The sequence below is a fragment of the Chlorocebus sabaeus genome, chromosome 3 (assembly GCF_047675955.1).
Source record: "Chlorocebus sabaeus isolate Y175 chromosome 3, mChlSab1.0.hap1, whole genome shotgun sequence".
NCBI lineage: Eukaryota > Metazoa > Chordata > Mammalia > Primates > Cercopithecidae > Chlorocebus > Chlorocebus sabaeus.
Genome location: NC_132906.1, coordinates 24,312,208 through 24,332,646, shown reverse-complemented (window position 1 = coordinate 24,332,646; position 20,439 = coordinate 24,312,208). Strand labels below are relative to the sequence as shown.

Below are 20,439 nucleotides of genomic sequence, written 5' to 3'. Positions count from 1 at the left end.
TGTATTTGTTAAATGCATTGAATGGGGGTGGACAATTTCATGTAATTTATATAATTGTCTTATCTCAATAGCTTTGTTACTCTACTTACAGATGACAAAACTAAAGATCTTAAGAATTTAGCGACTTTTTCAGTGAGAAGCTGAAAACTTAGACCAGGGATTAGAAAACTAGAGTGTGTGGGCCAGTCACTGGTTTTTGCAAATAAAGTTTTATTGGAACACAGCCATGTCCATCCGTTTGGTTACATACTGTCTGTGGCTGCTTTTGAGTTACTGGGGCCAAGTCGAGTCCTTATGACAGAGAACTGAGAAGCTACAAGACTAAAATATTAACTACTATATTTCAGAATTATCTCTGAAGACTTAATAGACTAACACTTGTAAAGTATTATAAATACATCTTTCCGGTAATTGTTACATCAGTACTTAAAGGAAACCTGTTCCATCTTTGGACAGTGCTGTTAAAAAATTGCTTCTAAGAACAAATAGGAAACTTGTTTATGGTTACTCAGGATGTCATAATCCAGCCTAATACCACTTCTACAAAATAGCAATAAAGGCAGCTATACTCTCCCATTTTAGTTGACTAATTAGTATATTTAAATAAAATATTATAAACTATAACTGTTCAAGTTTGGAGAGCTAACTTTTCCTAAATACTAAGGGATTCCCTCTTAACACAGCCGAGCATCCTTTCTTTTCATTTTACTTTTTTTGCATAAAAAACATTTTAAAATGTATTTGATACTTCTTATCTTTAAAATTTTTTCTGTTGTTGTTACAATAATTAATAATTGTTGAAAATATAAAAGGTTCAGAAAAGCCCAAGTCTGTTATTTTTCTTCATAGTAGGTATGTCAAACCTCCTCCAAAAATCTATGCTTTCATTTCTCTTTTTTGCTATCTACTAAGCAGAAATGATGGAAATCTTTAGGAATTCCCTCAACTTCCTCCTACCACACCTTCAAACTAATTTTTTATTCTTGCCTAAACTTTTTTGCTTCCCTCTGATACTGTGTAAGCGGCCTCCTTCCTGCTGTATAAGGTTGATGAATAATTCCTTTGTATTGTAGATCTAATTTCCTCCCACCTCAGCAATCTTGTTCATTTATGATACACTCCTCCCTATATTACTGTTAGTCGCTATTCTGCTTATCCCCACTTAACAACTAAATTCTTAAAACAGTTCTGTACCTTACTGTTTCTACTTGATACTGTTTCACCTGATACTTATTATTCAGTCTTCTGACCCAACTCTCTACTAAAACTGCTTTTCACAGTCACTAATGACCTCCTCTTTGCTGAATAAATGGAGATGTACTTGTTTCTATCTTAAAGGACCATTCTGCAGCATTTGACACATCAAGAGCTCCTGTTTTCTTGAAAAAGACTCTTTTGGCTTCTATTTATCACTCTTCAGTTTTATATCTTCCTGTTCAAGCCCTTCAGTCTTACATAGAGGCTCCTTGTATTGTCTGCCCCTTAAATGTCGATTCCCAAGGATTTGCACTTAACAGTGATTTTACTTCAAGAGCCTTTTATATAGGAAATTCTTTTAAAAGGTGAGTGTAAATGTCTTTAATAGGAATTTCTTATGCTTTCCCTTGATTGAAATGCACAGGTTTTGACCACTGTGTATCTCTTATTTGAAAGTATCTGTTGAGAGAATATTGGAAAGCATTGAGTTAGGCGCCCCAGTCCCTGGATAGTAAGACTAAATTGGTTTCATAGACTTACCTTCTGCATTGTCATTCTAACTGGAGTAACAGTTTTAGCTGGGTTCAGAAGAAATTGGTATATTTATAAACTCTGGTTTTTAGGCCACTTTTATATGCTTTTTCAGAACCGCCAAATAACTTTTGTCTTTGTGTATTTTATGTTTCCATAACTGTCATATTATGAACCTGAGAAAATTTTAAAATATGTATTTATTCATTAATTTAACAATGACATGTAAAAATCCAATATATGCTATTATGAAAAATAACGATTTTGCAAAGTAAAAAATAATAATTATGAGGAGGTGGCAGTGTTTTGCATCATTTTGCAAATTGTTTTAATATCTGGCTTTATAGTTGATAGGTAGATTTTCTTACCTGCTTCTACATTCCACCTGTTAACCACATCACATATTCTGGAAAACTCCGCTATCTACTCATGGGTAATGAGTACAACAGGCAAATAATGTAGTGTTATAGAAATAGTTTGATTTTGTAGAACTCCTGAAATTGTCTCAGGGACCTCCCCAGTATCCTCAGACCACTCTCTGAGAATCACTTGTCTGTAAGAACAGCTTTTCAAACTTGGTTGTTTTCCTATTGCCTACCCATCTTCTTTTCTCACTTTTAATTTTTTCTTCTAGATGAAATCATGCTCCCAGTGCTTCATTAACATCGTATGTGTAGTGACTCCAAAATCTGGAGCTCTCAATTTAGCATTGACCAACTGGGCATCTCCATCTGAGTTATGTATCTTAAGGGCATCACTTTTCCTACCAGATACCAACAGTCCTGAGAGTCATCACTGACACTCCTTCTTTCCCTCCACGCAGGCATTTACCAGATAGTTTTATGTACCAAATACCATTGAAAACCATCTGTTTCTCTTGATTTACTACTAACATTCTCGTTCTTAAGGTATTTGTTTATTGCCTATAAATTTATTTTACCAAAATAACCTCCTAATCCCATCCCTTGCTTATAATTTTGTCTCCTAATTTATTCTCCACTTTAAAGCAAGAATAATCTTTCTTAAAAAGTTTTTTTACTGAAGTATACTATACGTTCAGAGGAATACACATGTGTCCAAACCATTGGATTTTCACAAACTGAACGCATTTGTAAAACCATCACTCAGATCAGTAAGTAGTAAATTACTATTTTCCCATAGTCCCCTTGTGTTTTCTTCTAGTCACTGCTCCTTACCCTCACCTACCAAAGGTAACTGCTGTCCTGATTTCTAGCACCATTGATTAGTTTTGTCTGTTTGAGCTCTATATAAATGGAATTGACAGCATGTACTCTTTTTGTGCCTACCTTCTTTTGTTAACAGCATTATCTGAGATTGTACTTTATTTCATATGTCATTCATTAGTTCTTACTGCTATATATTGTTTTACTATATGAACGTGCCGTAATTTAGTCTACTGTTGATGAATGTTTAAGTAATTCCCAGTTTGGTGCTATTATGTATAACAAGGTGCTGTTACTATTCTTAAACATATTTTTTGGTAAACATGTACAGACACATACCCATTCCTCTTGAGTTTATGGTTCGAAGTGGAATTTCTGGGCCATTCAGTATGTATATGTTCCTCTTAAGTAGATAGTTTCAAATCAAAAATGGTTGTACTAGTTACCCATATGGTATTTTTGCCGTTTTCATCGTAGCTTTTCTAAAATTTTGTAGTGGTATCTTACTGTGGTTTTAGTTTGCATTTTCCTAATGAAGTTGAAAACTTTTTCACATGTTCACTGACCATCGTACACCCTATTTTGTGAAGTGTGTATTCCAAATGTTTGCCGTTCTTCTATTGTGTTATCTGGTTTTTTTTATTGTTGTTGTTGTTAATTAGAGGAATCTTTATGTTTTCTGGATATGAGATTTTTATCAGATATATAAATATATTGTGAGTATTTTCTCCCACTCTATGAATTGCAGAACAGTCCTTTAAAAGAATAAATTGAACGTTCATTTTATTTTTCTGTTTCAAATTCCCTAATTTCCCATTGCCTTAAGGAGCAAGTACAAATTCTAACTATGCCTGTAAAACTTTTGATTATCTGGTTGCTCTCTATATTTCCCAGTCCCCACTCTGAAGTCTGTGGTTTTTATTTGGTTCCTTAAACTTCTTGTATTTGCTCAGCATGTGTTCTTAAGGACTAATGAAGTAACATAAAAAGCAGAAGAATCATTGCAGTAGAATGTGTGAAAGTATTTTGGTAATCTTGGAGGTTAGTACATCCTCCTTAAATAGGGCATAAAACCCAGAAGTCACAAACATTTGATTACATAAAACTGGTAGTTTCTGGGTAACAAAATGTGGAAGTTAAAAACAGATGAAAGGCTAAAAGAAAATACTTGACATGTGTAACATGTGTAAGCATTAATAAAGACACTATATAGACATAATGAGTTTCTACAAATACATAAGAAAAAGACAGCCTAGTTAAAAAATGAGTAAAAATATATATGTATTGGATAGGTAACTCACAGGAGAAATAGAAATGGCCAATAAATGCTCAATCTTACTGCAGGGAAATATTGATGAAAATAAAGAGATAGGATTATTCACCCATCAGTTTGGCAGAAATGAAGAATATTAATGTTTTCAAGTGGGGGTTTACATTGGTAAAGCAGTTTTGGAGTACAGTTTGGTGATACTAGAAATAGAAATATACTTATTTTCCGTCCAGCAATGTAGTCTGAGAAATAATGTCATAGAAAAATACTTGTACTTGAACCAAAGTATATATCAAAATGTTCATCTAAGTCTTGTGTTTAACATCAAAATATTGAAAACAATTCATCTGTCTTTAAGAAGGAAACCCTTTAAGTAAGCTATGATAAAGTATGATCATATTAATGAAATGCTTTACAGGCGTTAAAATGAAGATAGTTGAACTCTATGACTTGGAAAGACCTTGTTTATAAGGCAGTGTTGAATGGAAAAATGTAAAGGGAAAATGTAAAGGGAAAAATGTAAAGCATTATTTTCATGCATATGACACTAAACTGTCAGTAGTGCTATCACTGGAGTAAGGATGGCCGTAGGAGGAATATAAGGGAAATTTCATATTTTACTCTGCGTATTCAGAATTATTTAAGACTTGCTAAAGTAAATGAGAATGTATCATAAAGACAGAAAGTACAAAATATAGAATGGAATTCAAAAACAAGTGTCTGAAATCGGTTAATAAATTTAGAAAACGTCTCAGACAGCTTGAGGTTATTGCTACAATTGCCTTTTAAAAACTGATACGCATAAATGATTCTAATTCATTGGAAAAAGGTTAAATATAATTTGAATGGTATAACAAGGCAATTCACAAATATTTATAGTTTTTAATCCTTACACATAAACCTTTTATGTATCTATGATTATTTTTATACAATAAATTACTAGAAGTTACTGTATTAAAGGGTATTGATGTTCTTAAGTCTTTTACCCATATTGACGAATAATTTTACAAGATAGATGTACTAGTTTACATTGCTACCACCAGAGAATGAGTATGTCCTTTATTTGTACCTTTACCAACAATTAATATTATAATTAGAAAAAAAGGCTCCTAAATACATGAAAAAATATATATATACTTTCTTCATTTCTTTCTCTTTGTGAATTGCCTTGTAATATCCTTTGCCTGTTCTGTTAATTAGTAAGAATTCTTTATATAGAAAGAATCTTAACCTTTTCTTTTGTGTTGCATGTATTTTTCTGTTGTATATTCTTAAAAATATCTACCTTGTTAAATATACCATTCTAATTTTACTTAATATTTTTCTGATGACTTAAAATCATTTATGTGAATCAATTTTTATAAGGCAAAATTTTAATGATAACCTGAAGCTACATGAGAGACATTTTCTAAATGTATTAACTTGCTTCAGACTCTTGTTTTTGAATTCCATCCTGGATTTTGTACTTCCTGTTTTTTCTTTTGCTGTCAAAATACTGTCAGTTGCAATGTGCCTGTCTTGTAGTCCATCCCTTACAGGTTAGGAAAACATCTGAGTTTTTATTATATGTATAAAATAAGCACCTTCAGAATAAAGATCTGAGAGCTTTTCTTCTGAGCAAACTATATTAGTTATGTTTACTACATTGACTAGACTTTTTTTTTTTTTTTTTTTTGAGACGGAGTCTTGCTCTGTCGCCAGGCTGGAGTGCAGTGGCGCGATGTCAGCTCACTGCAACCTCCACCTCCGGGTTCAAGCGATTCTCCTGCCTCTGACTCCTGAGAAGCTGGGACTACAGGCGCACACCAACATGCCCAGCTAATTTTTGTATTTCTAGTAGAGACAGGGTTTCACCATGTTGGCCAGGATGGTCTCGATCTCTTAACCTGATGATCTGCCTTCCTCGGCCTCCCAAAGTACTGAGATTACAGGCGTGAGCCACTGCGCCTGACTGACTTAGACATATATTTTAACTGCTCAGGCCTCTCCCCCTTGGTTGGATAGTTGAAGATTGAGAACTGAAAGCTGGTTTTTATGTGTTCTGTATTGGTGGTATTTCCAGTTGCGAATTATTAGATTGGCAGTGCATTATTGATAACACAGTACCTTCAGAAACACTGTTAATCATTCTTCTCTTTTAACTACTCTTTCCTTTGTTTTACCTGGGCATTTGGCTATGGAATTTTATTGAATTTAAGAACATAATCAAACTAGATCATTCACTCCTATTATTGACTGATGTAAAGTATCTCAATAGAGGACAAAATAATAACTAGAGATAGCTAGTATTCACTTAATTAAATTCAGTATCTTCATTTTATCTAGTGAAAACTACTTGCCCTTAATTATTTAGTAATTGCTTTCTGACTGAAAAACATGATTTAGCCTATTTCATATATTTGCTGAGAAGTTGTCATCGTTCTTCAACATAAGATGAGTAGTATATCAAGCTTAGTCACAAAGGGAGTGAATATATATAGTTACCCTCTCAGTCCCCAAGCATGAATGACGAATAGTTGTCATTCTAATGCATTTGAGCAATATATAACAGCAATGTTCATTTTCTTGGGTTTTAAGCAGTCAAGTAGGACTTCTTATGTTTGTTGTTTTTTAGTTCTTCATTTTATTTCTTTACCCAAGGTTAAGACATGATCTAAAGTGCTAGAAGTATAGCTTGAGAAGGCACCTCAGTTTGTGATCAGTCAAATCCAACGTGGTCAATGAAATTCCCACCTCTAGGCTCCTGGGCATTTCTGGCAGATGAGGGTGATGGGGCTGGGTGCTAGTGCCAGTAACTTCTACATATTTTAATGAAATAGATCTGCACACCACTCTTCCTTTTTGATTTTTTAACCAATCTTCCTAGCTTTTTATCAGAAAATATTAAATGGAAATAGAAATATGGCATCAGATCCATTGAGATGGATGGTTGTGATCTAAGGAAATAGTACAAATCACTTGTGAAGAAAATGTTATAAATCCTTAAAAATTAGTTTATGTACTCATTAGTACTAATATTACTTTAGTTTTTGATGTTAATCAGTTGTCTCACAAATTTTAAAACTGACAAGCCTATAGAAGCAATGTTGCACATGTAATATAACCTCACTTTGAATGATGTATTTTAGTAGTGTGTCTTTAGGAAAATCAAGGAGATAATGAGTCACATCATATACAGCATGAAATATTGAAGGTTTTGGTATCTTTAAGGCTTAGAAATGCAACTGAGCGCCTTTTGTCTTTTAAAATTCCATCTCCTAACAAAAAAACCCAACTTGCAACCAACCCAAAACTATTTCCAGAAAACCCAGAAACTTTAAAAATATTTGGCTTTTCTTAAAGAAATCAACCATGGTGATTTTAATCCTTTATAGAAATGGTATCTACTTCTTTTATATTTTAGAAGTATGTCATTCTGATGAAAGACTCTGCCATTTAGATTTGCATAAGAAATTAGTTGAAAAAAGTCTGTATGATTTTTGGCATAGATAATTATGCTAGTTTATAACAGTAATGCAATTTTATTTTAAAGATTCTGACAATGGAGATATTAATTATGATTATGTTCATGAATTATCATTGGAAATGAAGCGTCAGAAGATACAGAGGGAATTAATGAAGCTGGAGCAAGAAAACATGGAGAAGAGAGAAGAAATTATCATTAAAAAGGAGGTATGCTATTTATTGCAATAAATATGTTAGTACTTAATAGCAGCATTTGTATTGATCAGATAATGCAGCTTCTTGCTACATCTTAAATTATACTAGCATACTGATATATTGATCAACCCACTGTATATGTACTACTCCATATATATTCATTTAATCTTCACGTTATTCTGTTAGATAAGTATCAAATATTTGTGTTATTGAATAGGTGAGCAAAGCTGAGAGTTTGTTGCCTAGAGTCACCAGCTAATGTAACATGGGGTTTGAATCTACATATGTCTGTTTCAGGCCCATGCTATTTCTAGAACACCTTGTTTCTTTTCTGAAAAGTGAAGACACAGTTATTTTAAATATAATTTGTGATTTTTCTGAGGATATTTTGAAATTTTATGATTTTAATTTACTTAATTGAAACTGGTATATGTTAGAACAGTTATATTGCTTAAAATCATGGATTCAGGAGTCAGACTAATATCAACAGATAGTGGCTATTGTAATTTATTATTTTTATTTCAAACTTTTTTTGTAGGGATGAGATCTTTCTCTGTACCCAGGCTGGAGTGCAGTGGTACTCACTGCAGCCCTGAACTCCTAGGCTCAAGGGATCCGCCCATCTCAACCTCCCTAATAGCTGTGTCCACAGGCACGTTCCATGCCTGGCTTTTTATTTATTTATTTATTTTTTTGTATGAGAGAGGGTTTTTTTTATGTTACCCAGGCTGATCTCAAACTCCTCACCTCCAGCAATCCTTTCACCTCAGCCTCCCGAGAAATTGGGATTACAGGTGTGAACCACTGCACCCAGCAATAATATTTAATTTTAATCTGAAGTTTGGTGTGATTCTAAAATACTGTAAGCCTTGTTGTACCATAAGTGGAGGAATTTCTGAATTGACTTACTGAATTTTTTTAAAGGTTTCACCAGAAGTGGTTAGATCAAAATTGTCCCCATCACCTTCTCTAAGAAAGTCTAGCAAATCTCCGAAGCGAAAATCAAGCCCGAAATCGTCTTCAGCTAGCAAAAAAGATAGGAAGACATCTGCAGTATCTTCTCCCCTGTTGGACCAGCAGAGGTCAGTAGGATGATAAATAGTATCAGAAGAAAATAGCTTTTTCTGAAGTGATACTAAAAAGAATTAGTAGGTTATAGAAGGGTAGTTTTAATACATTTTATATTTAATGTAAGCTTTTTTGTTCTAAAAAGAAGTTTGAAATGTTTCAATTAAAAAGACAGTTATAGAGAACAATAAAACAAGTATTTGTGTAACATCCTCATATGCTTCAGAGCTTTTTATTTTTTAAGAAATAAAAATAAAAGATACATTTCCTGTTCCTCTCTTAAATCTGGTGTTTATGATACTTGTGCATGTGTTTATACTTTAATATGTGTTTTGCAATGTATAGTATTGCTTTCATCTATTTAATTGTAATATGGATATATCATAACCTTCTACACATTGCTTTTTCACTTAACATTTTTGTATTTATCTATATTGATACATATAACCTTAGTTCATTCATCTTGGTATTTATATTATAAATTTGTCTACTCTTCTGTTGAACATTTATGTTATTTCCTATTTTTAAACTACTATAAATTATACACAAAAAATTTTTGTCTCTGTATTTGTTATCAAGAGATTGAATTCTTTATAAATTAGAATTACTGTAGAAGCCAGTTGAAGAAGTAAAAATAGAAACGATTATATTCAGGGACTAAGAATAAGGAGAAGATACATTTTCATTTAACGTCACTCTGAACTATTTATATTTTATTTTAATTAAAGTCCATACCCTAGTTTTATCTTATAAAAAAATGAACTAAAAATATCTTCTACCTAATATTTAGTCAGTTAACAAGCCCTATTTGAACCTGTAATGAAACTCATATTTATCTCCCTCCTTGTAGTTTCTAGAGACTAACCCTATTTCAGACTCTACTTAACTTTTTGCCTAGATTATTATATCATCCTGTTAACTATATTGAGTTTATTTAGTTTCTGCCCCCCACACACGTAAACATTCTCATTCAGCTGCCTCAACCCTTTTTTTTTATAGATGCTGTCAGAAATCTTAAAAGGACAATTCCAATTAATTTATTATACCATTATAAAACTCAGTGGTTTTTCATTCTGTACAGTGAAATTCGGATTCCTTAGAATGACATTTACACTTTGGTCTTTTCTTTCTTGTCAGTAGTTTTTGTCCAGCTTCATCCTACCTAACCCCTTCTACTCTCAATTCTTCAATCTCTAGCTCAAATTCTAAGTTTTCCCATTTCTCTTTATGGAACATAAGTTCTGCTCCCTTTATGTACCTATCAGATTTTGCTTGTACCTCCCTGTTGATATTAATTGCCTGTTGCATTATATTTCAACTCTGACTTATGTTTTACAACCTTTATTAAATTTAAGCTCCTTGAAGATTGGGATCTTGATTGTTCATAGTTCTGTCTTCTCATAGTGCCTACTTGGCATAGAACTTTGCATTGTAATAAGGCACTCAGTAAAGTTGAGTTGATCCTCTCTTTTGTTCATGCAACTGAGTAAATACTGCAAAGGGATATTGAAGAAGTTGAATGAACAGAGAATGATAGCATCCACTCCACTTGCTCTTATCCTCTTGGCTAACCATTTATGTAACTTTCCCTCAATTCTATTTATTTCGCTGTTAAACTGCAGACTAGAAATACCCTTTTTTCCTTTTCTTATCTGTTCTGTTTATAGAATATTTGAAACTTAATCTTTTCTTAGAAAGTTTTGATAACTATTTAGACAAAGGGTTAGTTTCATCTTTTACAGTCTTTTACTACTTTATTAGTAACTCATCCTATTATAAATATTTGTCATAAATAATCACTCGCACTCGTTTAATTACTGTATTTCTTGTATTCTACTATGTTGTTGACTTTAAGGTGCACCATTAAGTTAATAATAAAAGCAAAAGGACCTGGAAAAACAGTGTATTAAAAATACAAAGAAAATACTGAATTGAGTATAGCATTTCTTTTTTTTTTTTTTTTTTGAGTATACCATTTCTTTAGCTATGCAATTTACATTGCCTAGAGTGTGTCAAGTAATCATCTTTTAATTTTATTGCTGGATCATGCTATCAACTAAGAACATACTAAGCACATGTAAGGATTAGAATTTCAGTGAAAACTCAGTGGAGTATTTCAACCAGTGTCAGCCACCTGAGGTGTGACAATCAGGTAAACAAACTTCTTGGTCTTACTAGATTATCATATTGAATGGAAAGATATAATTACTGACAAATTAAAACTTACACTTTTCCCTGAAAGCTGGCACTTTTCTTTGTTTGACATTTATTTTGAAATATAGTCTGATAGGAAGATTTGTCCTGATATGTGAGATACGGTATAATCTAAAATCATAAATATATTACCTATTCTGTCCATCTGCACTTTTAATCTTAGTTTTTATTAGGTGAATTTTTCTTTATAGCTCTTTGTACAGAGAATATTAAGTATGTCAAAAGCTAATCTAAAACAATAGTTTTGAAGAGAGAAAGGATTAAAAACTGCTAAAAGTAGACCGATGGGCTCTTTGCCTCAAGTCGGAAGTAGGCTCTGTGGCACTGGAACAACAATGAGTTGACTTTTTAAATGTTGAAGATCATGCTGATTTCAGAATACACAAAACCAGTTTGGGCCTCTTCAGTCAGAAAACACTATAACGTAATTGTGTTTTCTAACCACATATAATTTTGATGGTAATGTGAAGAAATTCTGTACTTTAGTAAATATATTAGAATAATCTGGGTTGTGATTATAGCTAAGTCCCAAAATGTCAGTGATTTAACACAACAGAAGGTTATTTCTCACATAAAGTCAAAATGAGTGTTTCTTATTGACAGGTGGCTGTCCTATACATGGAGATTGAGTAACCCCGGCTCCTTCTGAGCATGATTCCACTTTCTTGGGTTTTCAAGGAAACCAAAGAATAGAATGTACAAAGAAAAATGGAAACTGAGTAGTACGGTTATTTAGCTCTGTAGTTTGCAATTGCCTGGCACATCAGAGTCCTTTGAGATTTGGGCCTGGAAGTGGTGGTATACATCATTTCCACTCACATTCCTTTGGCCAGATCTTGGCCACTTGGCCATGCTTAATTTCAACAAAGTGTAGATAGTGTGGTTTACCACTGTGCTCAGAAGAAAAGTTTGGTAAACACTCTGCTAGTCTGTCACAGGTGATAATGTAAAAATAGTTTGTGTCATGAATTCCTTTGTTATTTAATCATGAATTTTAAAAGATAATTTTGATACAGATGCCAATTATTGATTCGTTTTTATCTTTAAAGTAGAAAAATATCCAGAAATACAAGATATTTATCACATATCTGTTAGGGTGCATAAGAAGATTGAGTCATCTCATGAATATGCAATGAGATATGTGACTAATATGGTTGTTGGCAGAAGACAAGGATGAAAAATAGATTTAGTCATCATATTTTAGTAATTTCCTACTTGTTTACATGGTTAACTCTATCAGTGATAATAAGACATAGGGATGAGGACTAAGAAAGCTACATTTTCTGAATGCTCACTATGAGTCAAGTGCTTTTAAAATATTGCCAGCAATTTTGAGGTAGATACTATCGTGTATAATATGCATTATATATATATATATATATATATATATATATATATAAAAGAACTCTTGGGACTTGAGAATTCAGCATGACGGGAAATAAGTTCTAGGATTTAGGCTTAGGGTCCTCATTTATAAATATCAGTAGATAGTGAAATTAGTAGATAGTGAAAACTCACCATATGTATGAAAAGGGCTACTTACAAACCTAGTACCAGACTGAACACTCTGAGCAGATGGCTTACATGGAAACGTTAATACAGTAAACAGGAACAAACTTAAAGTATAAATTCATTCATAAGTTTAGCGCAATTTGTGAGGATATTGTATTTAGAGGACAAAAGCAGTTGATCATGGGGAAAAAAACTGAACAACTGTATTTTTATTTTATTTTATATTTTTGCAGAAGACTGGAGTTTCATTATTGAATCAGTCTCCCTGAGCATTCGGTGATCAGAGTTTTAAAGGACAACTTGGTGGCGGGGTGGCAGGGAGACTGGGGGAAGCCAGTGAGCTGGGAGTGCTGATTGGTCAAGTGGGAGATGAAATCATAGGGAGTCGAAGCTGTCATCTTGTGCTGAGTCAGTTCCTCCGTGGGGGCTACCAGATCAGATGAGCCAGTTTATCGATCTGGTTGGTGCCAGGTTGAACAACAACTTTTTTTTTTTTTTTTTTTTTTTTTTTTTGAGACGGAGTCTCACTCTGTCACCAGGCTGGTGTGCAGTCGGCTCACTGCAACCTCTGCCTTTCGGGTTCAAGTGGTTCTCCTGCCTCAGCCTCCTGAGTAGCTGGGATTACAGGCTTGTGCCACCACACCTGGCTAATTTTTGTATTTTTAGTAGAGGCGGGTTTCACCATGTTGGGCAGGCTGGTCTCGAACTGCTGACCTCCTCACAATCCGCCTGCCTCGGCCTTTCAAAGTGCTGGGATTACAGGCATGAGCCAACACGCCCAGCCTGAACAACAATATTTTAAAAAAGAAAAGAGTTCAAATGGAAAATAACAGAATAGGACAGGTGCAGTGGTCTGAGGTGGGCAGATCACTTGAGCCCAAGAGTTTGAGACCAGCCTGGACAACATGGTGAAACCCTATCTCTACAAAAATACAAAAATTAGCCAGATGTGGTGGCATGCAACTGTACTCTTAGCTACTCAGGGGGCTAAGGCATGAGGATCACTTGAGCCCTGGAGGTCGAGGCTGCAGTGAGCCATGATCGTGCCACTGCACTCCAGCCTGGGCAACAGAGCGAGACACCGTCTCCAAAAAAAGAGAAGAAATCGAAAAATAGCAGAACAATGAAATTGCCAAATTTAGAATTAGCAAAATGAATACTACTTTAAAAATTACTGAATATAAAGACAGAGTTAAGATCCTGGAAAAGCAGGAAAAATGGAAATGACAGAGAAATCTAACATGGAGGAGAGATCCAAGAGATACAGTAACTGTATAATAAAGAGAACTGCAGAGACTTGGGTCATGAGGAAAAGTTATGAAATGAAAGTAGAAGAAATTGAGTAAAAAGTTTGAAGTTTCAGATTGAAACAGTCCATTTAGTGCTGGAAAAGGTTTTTTAAAAATACCTGGACTTAGTGAAAATCTTTTTCCAGTGAGTAATTTTCAGGGGATAATGTTCATAAGCATGCCAACAGAAAAACCAGTTTACCTGAATAGTAAAAAATTTGATTTTCTTTGGACTTCTTACCTGCAATGTTAAATGTTACAAAATATTTTAAGTAGAGCTCTGAGGTAAAAGGATTTTGACATGAAAATGCTATATTCAATAAAACTGTTGTTAAGAGGCAAAGACAGCCAGTGTTGAATGTGTATGGGATCAAAGTTATACCACTTACTTAAAATTACTTAAATTGCCAAAAAGAGGCACTGAAAGAACAAAGTCTTTACCCAAAAATCAATTACAAGTAGATAAAAGACAAATGTGAAAGGCAAAACTACAAAATTTTAGGAGACCATCTTTGTGACCTCAGAGTTGGTAAAATTTTCTTAAACAAGATTCAAAGATTTATGCTGAATATATACTGACAATGGTTGGTATTTCATTTGTAGATGATGTAATTGTGTTTTTTAAATAATGATGAAAACCTGGAAGCCACCTGAAGAACTATGAAATTGCTTTAAAAAGTTTTGGAGCATTTTTTTCAAGGAAATTCTGTACAGTCAATGAAAATGATTATCTAAATCTACTTTTTAAAAAAAGTTTTATTTTGAGATGGAGTCTCACTCTGTCACCCAGAATAGAGTGTGGTGGCGCAGTCTTGGCTTACTGCAACCTCTGTCTTCTGGGTTCAAGTGATTCTCCTGCCTCAGCCTCCTGAGTAGCTGGGATTACAGGCACCCACCACCATGCCTGGCTAATTTTTGTATTTTTAGTAGAGATAGGGTTTCACCATGTTGGCCAGGCTGGTCTCAAACTCCTGACCTCAAGTGATCCACCCCCCCCCCCGCCCCTCCCCTCTAGCCTCCCAAAGTGATGGGATTACAGGCATGAGCCACCTGAATCTACTTTATGTTACAGAAAGATGCTTGCACTATGTCTATATTTAGTATTTTAAAATTTTACAAAACATTGTAATAGGATATTCCATGAATGTGTGTAACACACACACACACATAGAGTTACCCATTTCCAATGATGAGAGAAAATAGTGGTGACCATATATATGTATATGATTTGCACATATTTTCTCCCATTCTATAAGTTGCCTTTTCACTTTGTTGCTTGTGTCCTTTGACATGCAAAAGTTTTAAAATTTGATGTAGTCTCATTTGTCTATTTTTGCTATGTTGTTACCTGTGCCTTTGGTGTCATAGCCAAGAAATCATTGCCAAGTCCAAGGTCATGAAGCTTTTCTTCTATATTTTCTTTTAGGATTTTTATAGTTTTTGCTTTTATGTTTAGGTCTTTATTTTGAGTTAATTTTTGATCTGGTACAATATAAAGGTCTAGCTTCATTCTTTTGCATTTGAATACCCAGTTTTAAATGAGTAGACAGAGAAAGATATATGGCAAAAGTATGTAAATATTCAAGATGTTGAAAATAGTTCTCCTTGAGTAGTAGAATTATAGGTAATTTTTGCTTTCTTTGTCTACTTTTCTGTGTCTTAAAAAAATAGTTTAAGCGGTCATTGTATTAGTATCTTTTCTGAAAGTGTCTTCCTATTTAACCTCTATCTTTTCTCAGAAACCTGCCCCTTTAAAGGTATATAATAATAAGCAGTGTTAACAAAATAAGTATTAAGTAAATTCTTCACCCATTTCTGTTTTTTTTCTTCTGGATATTGGTTAGTAGTGTACAAAATAATAAAGGGCAAGTAATATAAAGGAACACTGCTCTTTTTAAGAAGGCTTTAAAAAATATCCTTTTGGCATATTTGAACCTCTAATGATAGCTTTTTGTTACCTTCAGAAATTCAAAAAGCAGCCAAAGTAAAAAGAAAGGACCACGTACTCCTAGTCCACCCCCTCCTATACCAGAAGATATTGCTCTGGGGAAAAAATACAAAGAAAAATACAAAGTAAAAGACAGGATAGAAGAAAAAACAAGAGATGGAAAGGACAGAGGACGAGATTTTGAAAGACAAAGAGAAAAGAGAGACAAGCCAAGGTAAGTAGGATTGTATGTTTTTAACAATATTAACTTTTGTAGAATATAGAATATTTACTTTTCAGAAGCTTTTGGGCATTAGCATATTGGATATTTTAGTTTTGTTTACAATAGTGTGTATATTTATTTTAATAATTCCCATAATATCTATTATGAGTCATGGATAATTCAGTAACTTTTACATTAACTTTTACAATTTATATTTGAATTTTTTTACTGTGGTAAAAAAACATAAAATGTACCATCTTCATCATTTTAAAGTTTATAGTTTAGTAGTGTTAAGTATTTTTACATTGTGAAACAATTCTCCAGAACTGTTTTATTTTGCAAATCTGAAACTCTGTATGTATCAAAAAATAACTCCCCCTTTTCACCTTTTTCCAGCTCCTGGTAACTATCATCTTATTTTGTTTCTGTGAATTTAACTGCTTCAGATACCTCATATAAGTGGAATCATAGTGTTTGTCTTTTTGACAGGCTTATTTCACTTAGCAGAATGTCCTCGGGGATCCTTCTTGCTGTGGCATGTGACAGGATTTCCATCCTTTTTAAGGCTGAATAATTTTTCATTGTATGTATATGCCACATTTTATTTATCCATTCATCCATTTGATGGATGCTTGGGTTCTTTGAAGTCCTAGCTGTTGTTGATAGTGCTGCTATGAGAATGAATATGTAAATAATCCCTTTGAGACCCTGCTTTCAGTTCTTTTGTATATGTACCCAGAAGCAGAGTTGCTGAATCGTATGATAATTCTATTTTTAATTTTTTGAGAAACCTCCATACTGTTTTCCATGGCAGTTGCACTGTTGTACATTCCCAACAGTACACAAGTGTTCCAGTTTCTCCATACCTTCACCAACACTTATTTTCTGTTTTTGTTTGTTTTATAGTCGCTATTCAAATAGGTGTGTTTATCTCATTGAGGTGAGGTGTTACCCCATTGAGGTTTTGATTGGTATTTCTCTGATAATTAGTCATGTTGAACATCCCTTCATGTGCTTGTCGGCCATTTGTAGATCATCTTTGGAGAAATGTCTTTCCAATTCTTTGCCCATTTTTTAATTGGGTTATTTGGTTTTTTTTTCTGTTAAGTTCTAGGAGTTTGTTATATATTCTGGATATTAAACCCTTATCAGAGATAAGATTTTAAAATATTTTTTCCTATTCCATATGTTGCTTTTTTCTTCCACTCTGTTAATTGTTTTTCTTGGCATGCAAGAGAACGGTTAACTAGAGCCTTCACAGTTCTTAAGTATGTTTTTTTAAACTATACTCTATATTTTACTCAATCCAGCAGGTGTGTTTGTGAAAAGTACATGTAAATGTTTTTGGTGATTGACATTCTATCAGTAAAGCCTTTGGTTTTCCCTAATGGTTCTTTGTACTTTTATTTTGGTATTTTGACTAAGAAGTCTCTGAGAGATGGTTCTTAACACCTATTCCTAGGTAGTTTATCATTTAAATGGTAAAAACATTTGTATTATGAGGACTTGAATATTACACAGGCTGATCCTTTATTTTCCAGTTTTTCTCCCTGGGTTATCCCTAAATGGTATGCATAGGACTCACCTGTTACTTAGTATGTAGACAAATCTGAACTTGGTGTTTTGTTTTGTTTTGTTTTCATCTAAAGACATGAAACAACAGAGCTAGGGATACTGGAAGATTATATAAATAGCTGATCTGCACGCACTGGAGTTCTACAGCCGTATGTGACAAGGTTGGAAAAAGACATTTTGGTTTAGGAAGAGTTAATTTAATTACCAAGGTTCTTAGGTGGGGCCGTTATTTTCATTTGTTCCTATTACTCTGTCTAAAGAAATTACAGGTGCACCAATTTTATTGAACCTCGCAGATGTTGTGTATTTTTACAGATGGAAGGTTTATGGCATCCCTGAATTAAACAAGCCTATCAGTGCCACTTTTCTAATAACGTGTTCACTTTGTATCTCTGTGATTCTTGAAATATTTCAAGCCTTTTCATCATTATTATATCTGTTATGGTGGACTGTGATCAGTAATTGTCAACATTACCATTGTAATTGTTTTGAGGCATCGTGAACTGCACCCATATAAAACAGTGAACTTTATCTGCAAATGTGTGTGTTCTGACTGCCCTACTGACTGGCTAGTCCCCTGTCTCTCACCATCTCCTTGGGCCTCTCTATTCCCTGACACACAATGATTCCCTCTCAGTTCCCTGAGATGTTATTGAAATTAGGCAACTAATAACCCTACATGTAGTGGCCTCTAAGTGTTCAAGTAAAAAGGAAGAGTCTCTTACTTTAAATCAAGAGCTAGACGTGATTAAGCTTAGTGAGGAAGGCATACTGAAAACTTAGGTGGCAAGCTAGACCTCTTGTGACAGTCAGCTAAGTTGTGAATGCAAAGGTAAAGTTCTTGAAGGAAATTTAAAGTGCTACTCCAATGAACATATGAATGAGAAGAAAGCAAAACAGCCATATTGCTGATGTGGAGGAAGTTTGAGTGGGCTGGATAAAAGATCAAAGCAGCCACAATTGAAATCTGCCACAACATTCCTTTAAGCCAGAGTCTAATCCAGAGCAAGGTCCTAACTCTGTTTAATTCTTTCGAGGCTGAAAGAGGTAAGGAAGCTGCAGGAAAAAAAGTTTGAAGTTAGCAGAGGTTACTTCATGACATTTAACAAATGAAGCCATCTCCATAGCTCAAAAGTGCAAGATGAAGCAGCACATACTGATGAAGAAGCAGTCGCAAGTTATCCAGAAGATCTAGATAAGATAATTGATGTTGACCACACTAAACAAATTTTCATTGTAGTTGATACAGCCTTATTGGAAGAAGATGCCATCTAAGATGTTCACAGCTAGAGAGGAGAAGTCAATGCCTGGCTTCAAAGCTCCGAAGGACAGGCTGACTCTCTCATTCAGGGCTAGTGCAGCTGGGGGTTTTAAGGTGAAGCCAGTGCTCATTTACCATCCTGAAAATCTGAGGATTTTAAAGAATTATGCTAAATCTACTCTGCCTGTGCTCTTAAGTGGAACAACAAGCATGGATGACAGCACATCTGTGTACAGCATGGTTTAACTAAATATTTTGAGCCCACTATTGAGACCTATTGCTCAGAAAAAAAGATTCCTTTCAGAATACTACTGCTTGTTTATGATGTGCCTGTTTGCACAGGAGCTCTGACGAAGGTGTAAGAAGAGAGTAATAGTTTCATGCCTGCTAAGACAAAAGGCACCCTACAGCCCATGGATCAAAGACTAATTTTTACTTTTGAGTCTTATTTTAAAAATACATTTTATAAGGCCACAGCTGCCATGGATAGTGATTCCCCTGATGGATCTGGGCAAAGTAAATTGAAAACTTTATGGAAAGGATTTACTATTCAAGATGCCATTAAGAACATTGTCATTCACGGGAGGAGGTCAAAATATTAATATTTACAGGAGTTAGAAGAAGCCAATTACAACTTTCATGGATGACTTTGAGAGGTTCAAGACTTTATTGAAAGAAGTAACTGCAAATGTGGTGGAAATAGCAAGAAAACTAGAATTAAAAGTAGATACTGAAGATGTAACTGAATTGCTGCAATCTCAAATCAGACTTGAACGGATGAGGAGTTGCTTCATATGGATGAACAAAGAAAGTGGTTTCTTGAGATGGAATCTACTCCTAGTGAAGATGCTAGAAACATGTTTTAAATGACAGTGACACCAAATAATTTAGAGTGTCACATAAACTTTGTTGACAAAGCAGCAGCAGGGTTTGAGAGCACCAGGTTTGTTTTTTGTGTATGTATGTGCTGTTTTTTGTTTTTGTTCTCGCTGTTACCCAGGCTTAAGTGCACCGGCGCAATCTCAGCTTGCTGTGTCTGGCTGTTACCCAGGCTTAAGTTCACTGGCGCCATCTCAGCTCACTATAGCCTCTGCCTCCCATCAAGTGGTCAAGTGATCCTCCCACCTCAACCTCCCAAGTAGCTGGGCTTACAGGCATGCATCGCCACACTCGGCTAATTTTTAAAATTTTTTTGTAGAGATGAGATCTCGCTATGTTGTCCAGACTGATCTCGAACTCCTGGGCTCAAGTAATCCTCCTGCCTCAGCCTCCCAAAATGTTGTAGTTATAGGCTTGAGCCACATGCCCAGCTGACTCCAGTTTTGAAAATTCTACTGTGGGTAAAATGCTAGCAAACAGCATCACATGCTACAGATAAATCTTTTCTGAAAGGAGGAGTCAATTGGTGTGACAAACTTCATCATCGTCTTATTTTAAGAAATTGCCACAGCCTTCTCAGCCTTTTGCAGCCTCCACCCTCATCAGTCAACAGCCATCAGCATCAAGATAGTACCCTTACCCACAAAAT

The 20,439-nt window shown here is 34.5% G+C and overlaps 1 protein-coding gene across 8 annotated transcripts in view; it reads left to right on the top strand.

Moving 5' to 3' along the window:
* Positions 1 to 20,439, top strand: part of ZC3H13 (zinc finger CCCH-type containing 13) — a 93,991-nt gene that overhangs the window by 29,915 nt on the left and 43,637 nt on the right. For all 8 annotated transcript variants that reach the window (XM_037986714.2, XM_007960338.3, XM_037986712.2 and 5 more), the window contains exons 6-8: positions 7,715 to 7,854; positions 8,767 to 8,924; positions 15,890 to 16,087. In XM_037986714.2, coding sequence (XP_037842642.2) covers positions 7,715 to 7,854; positions 8,767 to 8,924; positions 15,890 to 16,087 — 496 coding nt within the window. The remainder of the gene's footprint in view (positions 1 to 7,714; positions 7,855 to 8,766; positions 8,925 to 15,889; positions 16,088 to 20,439) is intronic.